The sequence below is a fragment of the Pteropus alecto genome, unplaced genomic scaffold (genome assembly GCF_000325575.1).
Source record: "Pteropus alecto unplaced genomic scaffold, ASM32557v1 scaffold3, whole genome shotgun sequence".
Classification (NCBI taxonomy): Eukaryota; Metazoa; Chordata; class Mammalia; order Chiroptera; family Pteropodidae; genus Pteropus; species Pteropus alecto.
In genome coordinates this window covers 32637264-32648339 of record NW_006442484.1, presented here as the reverse complement: position 1 = coordinate 32648339, position 11076 = coordinate 32637264, and the positions used below count along the sequence as shown (strand labels likewise).

General features: G+C 42.7%; 1 protein-coding gene and 1 pseudogene across 15 annotated transcripts in view; one reads left to right on the top strand and one right to left on the bottom strand.

The window, feature by feature from the left end:
* PKP4 (plakophilin 4) overlaps nt 1–11076 on the bottom strand; it is a 222404-nt gene that overhangs the window by 14954 nt on the left and 196374 nt on the right. For all 15 annotated transcript variants that reach the window (XM_006921099.3, XM_015596613.2, XM_015596614.2 and 12 more), the window contains 5 exons: nt 10150–10333; nt 7008–7125; nt 5338–5529; nt 4966–5139; nt 1666–1816 (listed from right to left, as the gene is read on the bottom strand). In XM_006921099.3, coding sequence (XP_006921161.1) covers nt 1666–1816; nt 4966–5139; nt 5338–5529; nt 7008–7125; nt 10150–10333 — 819 coding nt within the window. The remainder of the gene's footprint in view (nt 1–1665; nt 1817–4965; nt 5140–5337; nt 5530–7007; nt 7126–10149; nt 10334–11076) is intronic.
* Nucleotides 2467–2586, top strand: LOC112470718 (annotated as a pseudogene).

The window sequence follows — 11076 nt, the reverse complement described above, 5'->3', positions numbered from 1 at the left end:
TCAAGAGTGCTCTAGGTGGGTTAAAAAAAAAAAAAGCTCATCAGTTGAGAGAGAAAATGCTTGCGAAAGTTTAAAAGGGAGTTGGGATATTCACAGAAAGCATAGGGATGCATCGAGAGAAGGCCAGGACTCTGACTATACCTTCCTTCTTCCCAAAGGACTTGGCGCTTGGTGGTGTTGGCCCTGTACCTTCTGCTCTCCTGCGTCTCTTCCCAGTTGGGGAATGATAGGCCATAGGGTTTATGTTGTCACCCTTTATTTTTCAGCATTAAGAACTCTCAAATTACATGACTTTTTATAAGAAATTCAAACAATATAGATGTAACAAAAATAGAGGGGTTCTCTCAAGGAAATGTGGGAACTAAGAGCTCTAACACATCTATTAGAATCAGGCACAAACCAGACTGTCAGAACAGGGTGGGAAGGAGCTCCTTTCCCTCCTGGGGGGATGATTTGGCTTAAAGAAATGATGTTTTAAGAGCAGGGTAATCTGGGCAATAATTTAAAACAGCAATTCCTCCAGGCTCTGCGTGAGGGGCTTTTGTGTCAGCTGCCACAGCGAATCCTTACAGCAACTCTTTAAGGTACACATTATTGCCCTTGTTCTTCTCCCCACCCCCCTGCCCCCCGCCATCTTTGTCTCTCTATCATGGCAGGCATATTTTAATGAGTTCAACATATATTCACTAATCCACATAGGATCTTATAAAATTTCTCTACCCAACTTCCTCATCTGCCATCAGCTGTGGGACTGGCGTGGAGCTTGGTGGTTTATATGTAGCTGCCTCACCCTCTCATTTCATTTTCACAGCAGACCTATGGTGAGATAGCTAGCGTCGTTAGATCAGAGAGGGGGCTGAGGAAGTTTTCAACTTAGATGAAGGAGTGGAGTCTAGGAGGGCTCAATACAGGACCCCAGGAGACCCAGGATTTAACCTGAGGTATCCTGAAGGGTCTCTGATCTTCTCTTTACCTCGTATTCTGCTTGCGATGTGGCAACGCCCTGGAGGCAAGCAAGCTACGGTGCCTGGGGTGCAGAACTTGAAGAGGTGCTCATTCTCAGGTTCATGCAAGTGCCAACCCCACATCTGGACGGAGCCGAAGGTGAATGTTTCCTAAATTTTGCACCCTGTGTGCTTCCCTTGCCTTACCCTAGCCCTGACCCAGCTCTGGGAGGGAAATGACCTTGGGACGGAGACTCTGCCTAGGGGTGAGCATTTACACAGATCTGAGAGAGAAAAGCTACAAATGTTCCTGTGGTTTCTTTTTTTATTTAGAACATGGTAGTGTTGGTGAACTAGTGGACATCAGTCTCAAAAATCAGAAAAGGAGAATTAAAATTTTTCTCTGTTGCTCAAGAAATGCACCTCTTAGGAAATAGACACCAAATCTATCACGTATTGTTGTAATGTATAACTGAAATTGCTAGCTTTTCTGAAAATATACCTTCCCTGATCAAGGTTTAATTAATGAGGCTGTCTCTTGCTGAAAAGGAATGGTCACGAAGGATAGACAGCAGGGGTGCCCAAATATGCCAAGAAAACGGGGACTAGGACTTATTTGCTAATCATTTTAGATGTCGTATTTTTATAAGTCAACAGAAGAGTTTTATAAATGCTATAGTAACTCTCCCTTTATAGCTCACCTGGTCGCTAGAAAACATACCTATGAGCTCCTTGTTGCGGACATCTAGTGCCATATTCCTCAAGGCAGTTGCCACAGAAGAAACCACTCTATCGTTATCCATTCTCAGAAGTTCTACAAGGATGGGGAGCCCTTTTTCTTTGCGGACGGCCGCCCGGATGTACGCTGCAAACTAGTGAGCAAAACAAGGCATTAAGTAATATAGAACAGAGTTCGACTCTCAGATGTTACTGTCACCTAAAAAAGATGTTGTTTCCAAAAGATGAACTAATAGATTAAATGTTTTCTTTCCAATTGGAGATTAAATCTGTGGTGTCAGTAAAGAGAAAACCATAGTTTGGTTAGATAAAGATAGGCTAGAATGACTGATTTAAAAAGAAATCCCAAAGCCTGAAAATCTTAAACCACCATCTGCCAGATATTTTTGTGCAGAAAAGAGAAGGCAGTGATTACTTTCTACTTCGGATACATAAACATAATTAAGAAAGGATCTATGTCTTCTTTGCAGTTGGCCCCTTGCCAGATCCAGAGGCTATAAATAGGAGTGTGGAGCTGGTAACCCATCAGCGCGCATTAATGGAGAACCTGCCTCCATCAGGTCATTTTTTTCTGTTTTCTCTGCAATAATATTTAAAGTTCAAAACCTTTCAGAGAGATTCCTTGGAAAATTTCCTTGCTTCCGAATAAAGGAATTCTCCAGAAACTCTGAGCAATATAACGCGTACACACTGGTGAAAAAGTATGTTTATGTGTAAAATGCTTTCTCCATCAAGATTTGTTAGTTGCTGCTTTTTTAAATCCACGGTCAAGAAATTCTTTTGCAGCTATGGCCATGCTACTCTGAACAAGCCTGATCCCGTCTGATCTCGGAAGCTAAGTAGGGTCGGGGCCTGGTTAGTACTCAGATGGGAGACCACCTAGAAAGACCAGGTGCTGTAGGCATAAAAAAATAAAAAAATAAGGGACTGTAAGCTGACAAGGTCCTTGCAACCTGTGAGGTCAACCAAGGGTTGCCTCACATAAAAAAAAAAAAAGAAAGAAATTCTTTTGCGATTATGAGGCAAATCTGTACAGTGAGTAAGTTTGTGCACTGTGTGAACTGGAAATTAATGCTAAGTCATCAGGGAAACACCACAAAAAGAAGAAAAAGGGTAACATTTGAAAATGGGTCTTTAATCTTGTTTTGAGCTTTCATTGACTTTTTCCAAGGCAATCTGTCTTTCAAAATTTAGGATAATTGAAAAATGTTGCTCATAAAACATTTAATACTTTCCTGCTGCGGTCAAGATACGAGGACAAAGACTTGCCAGCCCTTTATACTATTTTGAACATTAAAATATGTGATTGACCACTCAGTTCCTTGAGTACCAACAGAATAGATTACTTTAATAACACAAATAAGAGAAAAGATGCATTTCGAAGATCTTATTAAAACTCTTCATATGAAGCAAATTCTCCTATTTTCCAAATCAAATAAAATCTACAGGGGAAACAGAGTACATGACTGCTAATAGGATAAAGCACTCAGGCAGCTTTACCAACTTCTCTCTCTGAAACCTGCAACAGAACCAACGCCTGTCTCACGTGGAGAACAATCAGCTCAGCCTGCCCTGAGCACATCCTTTCCTGAGTCCTGCAGTCATCACTGCTCCCCATGTAGCTCCTGTCTGTGGCCATGATTATATTGTTTTTTTAACAAGGATCTAATATTTTGATTTACTATTTTATTACTTTTTCTGATTTACTATTTTACATACTGTTTATATTTTAAGTGAGCTTACCGTATAACTTTCATTCACTAAATGATCCCAGAAATGCAATTTTATACAGCTCAACTCATATCTCTTTTGATTATTGTCTTTTTTATTACCATCAGACGATCCTTGAGTCACAAGAAGCTGGAGGTGAACGCTGGGTCATATTCTGTTACCCATGAATACTTACATGCTGGGCACTATCCTAGGTCCTCCACATTTATTATTTCCTTTAATCCTCACAGCCACCTCATGAAGTAGGTATTATCTCCATTTTACAGATGAAGAAACTGAGTTGAGAGAGATTTTAGGCCCCAGCTAATAAGTGGAGAGGCCAGGATTCAAAGCCAGGGTTCTGATTCTAGAGCCAGCACTTAGATGCTAAACTATTAGCACTTTAATTAAGAACAACAATAACAAAATAACCACACTGGCTTAGCACTAGGCCATAATTATCTGTATACATTCATTATAGCAGCTGGCTGCATGAAAGAAACCATACTTAGGCCTAGCAATACTTTTCACTTGCATGGATACTACGGTGGCCAAAAGATTATTTTGGGAGGTACTGGTATAAGAAACAGCCAAAAACAATCATCATGACAACTCTACTAAAATGTACTTAGGAAATTTCTAGAGGCTGAAAACCTTTCAGGGCAAGGATTATCTGGGAAGTTGTAAGATGTCATTTAAAAGTTTTAAGAACATGCTTATAGTGGTTAACAGTAGGAAATCAATCACCTTCAATTTTCATAAAGAAGTCACATACCTACAGGAGGTATGGAAACTTTTGTCATATGCATTTCTTGTAAACATCTGAGAGAGGAGCAGTGAGTCCCTCTTCTTCCCTGCATTGCTCCCCAACCTCACCTCTAATTCAGGCCCTAGGCATCTCTCACCTGGCTCCCCAGTGAAATCCCAGCCTCTACTCTCCTCTTTGAATTCACTTTCTGTACTGCCACATCTAATAGTGTTCTCATCAGCCTGTGTCAGTTGTCTGCTTAAACTCTTTCAGTGGCGCATCTGGTATGTAGGTCAGGCCCCAGCTTTTGAAGCCTGGCTATCAGGCCATGCCCTCAAAGCCCCAGCAACCAGCCACACTGTCCTCACCTTAAGGCCTTTCTTCTCCTGTTCTTTTATTTGGATCACTCCCTCTACAGCCCCAACCTCAGATTCTGCAGGCTTAATTCTGCTCATTCTTAAAGATTCCATCTGGGAGGCACTGCCCCTCCAGGAAACTGCCTACATCTTGGCTCTCGCCTTTCCTTGCCTCTCCCTCACCTGCCAGGCTGGGATAGATGTCCTTCTATCAAGACTCCCGCAGCACACACACCCTGTGTGTAGTCTACACTGTACGGACTTGATTTGTCTGTTTTTCTCGCTAGCCTTCAGTTTCTCACAGGAAGGGCCACGTCACACGCATTTTGGATCCCGAGACTCAACTGCTATCTCCCCGCTTTTTCCCTCTCACCCTTTCCAAACTCTAAACAACTGTGTCCCTTTCACCATCACTGCTGATGTGACTGCACAGATGGAAAGGAGTGTGGGCAAGTAGAAGACCTCGTACCTTCCAGTTTCCAGCAGAGAGGTTCTGGAGAGATCCGGCAGAGCCTTCCAAGGTGGCTGGGTTGGAACTTTCTGCTAGAAGAGTCAGATAGGGTTTCACCACTGACGGATGCCACAGCATCTCAACACCTTTGGGGGACTTTGACAGTCCTGGGATAGGACCAACTCCATCCCACTGAAAGACAAAGAACACACATTTAAATGGAAGCAAAATGAACACAATCTCCAACACTTGAAAACATCCCTCTCTGTGGGACTCAGCTACAGCTATGTAGAAAAACTATCATGAGAAAAAGTTTTTCTTGCCAAATATGTGATTTCTTACTCTCAGAAAAATGAACTTTAGAGTTTTCACGTCAAATAAAATACTAACTTGATCCTCTTGTGGTGTTCTCTTTTTCTTTTTCTTCTTCTTCCCCCAGCAGCTTGGCTCTGAGTCTTTGCTGGGAGACTCTTTTCCTAGTAGGTCATCCAATTCGTTCAGCCCCAGCAGCCGGGCCTGAGGGACCTCCAGTTCCAGCCGATAGGACAGGTTTCTCAGGGTGCACACGCAGTTCTCCACGGTCTGAAACCCAACACAGCGTATAATTAAAACCATTGTAGCACATTAGTGCAAAATGCTTCTGTACTGGATGCCAGCACTATTAAATAGACGTAGAACATGAAACAACCTGCTTTTTCTTATGGGAACCTGAAACAATCTAAAGAAAGAATTATGATTCTAGAATTTTTGTGGATACCCAAATGACAAAGTGCAGAGCCATGCTCACTCCATCTGAGGATCTGATTTCATGATAACTAAGACGTGCAAGGCTCCGGAAGAGAAAATACCCAGTTTTCCTGCTTTAGGGATGCTGCAGTGGCAGAAATGCTGCCAAGTTGCCAGAACTGCACTAGAAATCCTCGCGACAACAGGTGAGACCAAACCCCTCTCTGGGGACTGCCTCTCCTCCAAGTCGCATCTTTGTCTCCTCCTTACATGTTACGTGTCACCTGTTACATGTTTTCTTTCTTTGCTGACATTTTGCCTTCTGTACGTGGTCTTTTGTTCCTTAAAGTCTGTATCATACCTCTAGTTGGGAGGTCAACTGTTGCCTCACTGAGAGTGTCTAAAATCAAGTTCAGCTTTTGCCTGGCAAGCTCCCCTTTCGACTTGCTTACTCTTCTCAATTTTGTCTGCAGGTCTTTTGGTTTGATAAGCCTCAAATAAAAACTTGGCCATCATCCTGAACTCTTCCTCTACCTTCTCCCTGAGCCTACCACTCATCATTCTGTTCTCCCTCAGACCTACGTTTTCAACTTAAGGACTTCTTATGGCCTCTCTTCACCTGGTCTATGCTGAACACCACGTACCTTAGCCGGCCTTGAACTCCTGACACTTTTAGTCAGCCTCTCTTTCCTGTCCCTTCCCACCTTCCTCAGCCCCAACCTCCAGAATCTGGATGGCTGTCACAGCTGAAAAATGATGAGGAGAATGCCCCGCGCTAGGGCAGGGATGGAGAAAACTGGAGGGGAGGATAAGGGGCTCATGCTGGGAACAGACCGACCAGCATGACAACAGAGGGAAGGGAAAGGCCAAGACTGGGACTGTAGAGAGAGGCATCCAAAGCTGGTTCTGGGCTCCAGGCTGTGAACTGCACTGGGGCGGGGGGTGAAGTTGTAGTACCTTCACCAGGAACTTTCATCCAGTAGATTCTCAAATACAGATGGATCTGCTTCCAGCAGCAGGGAATACAGAATTGGAGAGTACAGCAGCAGGGGCAAGCACCTTGACGGTGCACCCAGGAGACCCACAGGACCCTGCCACCTGTTAGATCCTTTACCACATGGAGTCACTTAGTTGTCATGTTCTAAGGCTATTTTCTTAAGTTGTCATGTCCCTGTTAACCTTTAACTTTTAGAGAGACTCTCCCTTTAATCCGGAGTGTACCCTAATGAGGAGAGCAAGAATTCCAGAAAGAATTAATGGCATGCAAATAGCAGCATCAGGCAGCTGCTGTCATCTGTCATCGCGTCCCCTCACATGGCCAGGCAGGCACTGACCTTGCTGTCGTAATCGGATGTGTTCACACACGTGTGGATCACATATAACAGCGAGTCCACCAGCCCCTCACAGGATCGCATTTGTTTCCGGGCTTCCTCTCCTGCGGAGCTGAGATTCCTAAATGGGCAGAGAAATGTGGGAGCTGCTGAGATCGATGCACTTGTTAGGGACGGAGCCTTACCTTAATGACCTGAGGGAATGGACAACAGACAGCAGCCATGCAGATCTGGTTTGAGAAAGCACTTTGGGTCTTACGTTTTAACATCCCAAGAGCTCACAATAATATTTAGCTCCCATTTGAGCTTTGTATCTCTTGCGTGATGTATCGCTTTCTAATTTCCTAAAACAGTGATTTTGGGGACCATCCTCCTCAGTTTCCCCATTATCTAAAAAGAGAAGAATAATAGTAACTACCTCATAGGGTTGTTGTGAGGAAGAGATGAGTTGCTACATATAAAGCAAATAAAAAAGTGCCTGCCACATTTATGTGCCATGTTTGTAAGCCATGGTTGTTATTTTTAGGACCTTTGTTAGGCCATAAGGTCCTTCCAGCCCGCTAAGCCTATTGGCTTTTGCATGTAGAAGGTGCCACAAATGCTTCTTGAACAAACACAGGAAACATATCATTTTGTGTATAAACATTCAAATTAAATGTGGAGATTTGCTTATGCTGCTATTTTTCTCATTTTTTCAATTATAAAAAATACCCCGGAAAGTTTTAGGTCTTATTAACATTGGAATTTTTAATATCAGTTTGCCTTCATGAATTGATACCAAATTATAAGGTTCTATTATACGCCCTAATTAGATTCTAGGCTAACTCTGAGATTTAGCAAATCTTAAGTTTTTCGTTCGTTCGTTTGTTTTTCTGGGGGGACGGAGAGACACTTTCACCTGTGGTCCCTCCTCTGTTCTTGTGTCATCTCTTAGCAGCACTCAACAGCTGTCCTCTTCCACTCCTCTGTGAGCTCTGGGGACCCCTCACTGCCCTCGTCTTCCTCCCGTCTTGCTGCCTTTCCTTTTTCGTCTCTTCTGCCTGTGGGTGCCTCTGGAGTCCCAGGGCTACTTTGGTCCCTTCTTATCTTTATCTTTGTATTCTTCTAGGTAGCCCATACTCCTGGTCCCTGGTTTTAATACAATCTATGGACCCATGACTCCCAAATGTCTATCTTTAGCCTGATTCCTCTCTAGAACTCCAGGCTCATTTACTCAGCTGCTTTTCTGACTACCACGTTCTCAAAATGGACATGGCCCAAACTCTCAACTGCTCAGCACTCCAACCTTTCTTCTCCCTGACTTCATCTATAGCACTTCTGTGCTCCTAGTTGCTCCAGCCAAAGATCTAGGTATTATCCCTCTTTCCTCCCTTTGCCTTGCCCCTTATATTCAATCTATTAGCAAACCTTGCGAGCTCTCCCTCCCCCAAACATCCCCATATCTGCCTATCCCTCCCAGCACCTGATCTAGGCCACTATACTGTCATCTTGCCACAAACACTGCAGTAGCCTCATATACTGTCTCCACTGTTGCCCATACACAGCCTTCCACACTGCAGCCAGAAACCATTCCCATCACCTCTGTGACTAAAATCCTCTGATGGTTTCCCACGGCACTTGGAATAAAGTATAAACTCCTTCTTTGATTTAAAAAAATCCTACAAAATCTGGTTTCACTCTGTGCCTTGACCATTAAGTCCCGCCATGAGCTAACCCCTACCAGGGCCTTCATGCTACCTGTTTGTGTTGCCTAGAACTCGTGTTTTCCTGACCACATCTTCAAATGAGTAGCTCTTTATGGTATTTCAGATCTATGGTTTAAATATCACCTTGTATGAGAACATCAAATTACCAAAGTGATCACCTAATAACTCTTGTGTCACCTTCTTTTCTTATGGCACCTATTTTGTTTGTCTGTCTGTGTTCTCCAATAGAATGTGGTTCTATCAGAGCAGAGACCTAGTCTGTCTTGTTCATCATTGATTTCCCACGAAAGCTTTTCACCAAATGTTTAGGAATTACTGGGGGTGGGGGTGGGGGGTGCTGAGTGTGTGTCCTGCCTCGGGGCTTTCCCAGAAGCCTGGCAGGCTGCCTGAGGGGTGATCAAAGCCTCCCTGGATCTAGGTGCCGGAGAGGATGAGATGCCACCTGCACAAATCGTCAGAAGTGATATATAAGCTTCCCTTTGATGCAGGCATCTGAGTTAGAGAGCTGGCCAGTTTTCCAGGATCCTGACTATTGTCAGCGCCACACCCCCATCCCCCCGCCCTGCACTCTACCAAGCGGGCCGACAGTCACCTATTACAATACTGAAAGCCTTCAGAGCAGCAGCCCAGGCCCCTCCTCCCCCTTTCAAGATTTTGTTGCAGAGATGCTTAGATGTTAAAAATAGTACTCGCTGTGTGTCAGACACAACACTAAGCACTTTATGCAAGCTGATTCTTCACAGCTCTGAGGTGGTATTATTAACTCTATTCTAAAGATGAGGAAACTGAGGCTTAGAGTGAGAGGGGAAGCTGGGCTGTCTGAGGCCAGAGTCCACTCTCATTGTCACCATGCCACTCTGCTCCAAGGCTTCTGTTTGCAGGTCCCAAGACATCGTATGCCGGGGAAACTGGTAGAAATTGAGCTGATGAGTGTTAACGGCAAATAATGAGTAATACCGTGTACACTAGAGGGGAGGCTTTATGGATTCTACATGCTAAACATAATGACTAAAAATACCATCTGAACTCATTTTGATTTATTTATAAAACTCAAACCCAGTGATTGTTTAAACCACACATCTCTTTGCACTCTTTTAAAATTGAAAAGGTTTTAGCCATCACATTTTGAACTTAAACAAAAACCAGGCCACGAACACATTAGCAATCAGAATCTGATAACTGGAAAAATGCTGTTAAAGTGGAAAACACTGGAATTTTAGCAGAATTTCATACTGAAAGGCCTTTTTCGGCTAAATCACAGAAGAGTCGTTCAGGCCACTAGTCCGTACTCATGGAGTTTTCCTCAAAGGATAACAAAGTCCAGTGGCCTAAATTTTGAAACAAACTTGGAAATTAAGGTAAGTTTTAATAAAATCGATCTGCCTATGACATATTATTTAATAATGGAATTAACTGGAAAAAAGAAATAAAGACTTTACCTCAGGCAACCTGTTGTATTACGTAGAACGAGTGAAGTTTGAAATTTAATTTTATGATCATCATCAAAAGAAGAGTTATTCCATCCAGAATGTGGAACGATCACAGTGTTTGTTAAGGTTGAGAGAGCATCTCGAATGATTGTCATCTTTACGGCATCACATGAGGATAAATTCCAAAGAACTCCTAAAAAATGAGATTTTAAACATCGAATCATTAATTAGAAATCCTGCAGTTTCAGTAATGAAATAAACATGTGAGCCCTAATTGGTGTGAACTCAATCTGTTCCAAACCTAATCTATGGCCTGAATTTGTAACCAGGCTGGGGCTGGACCCCTAGTAAATGCTGAGTGAACATATGTGAGCTTCTGGCAGTTACAAAGTCGTAACAGTCTTTAAGTTTAGAGCCCATATATCTATAAGACAAGACGACTGCAGCTTTCACAAAGCAAATTCGTTACTCTGTGAGGGGGAGGGGCGCAATCTAATCATAGGTCATACATATAAACAATGATTGTTGTAAAGCTGTCATTCACTGCATTATCCCTTACATTCAATGTTCTGTGTGATGAACCATTTTTACAACTTAGAAAAAGTTTCTCTTTCACAAAAGACTGACATGTCTTTCTTTATGCTTTCTCTTCTTACTTTTGCTACTGGAAAGCTCAAACTTAAATATAATGCTTGCAGTAACTTTATTGGCACAGAGGCTACTTACATTTGCTTCATCTTTAACTGGATAAGGTTTAGACATTTCTATTTCTATTTTAAGAGTTTTATTACCATGTGTTTTAGAAGTACAAGTTACTGCTACTCTTTTTAGATATAGGCAAGACTAACAATAAATTAAAAGTCACCCATACTATAATTCATATCAAGATTGCTAGGATGAAATACCTGAAATGTGGTTTAGTTGAGTGTTATTTAA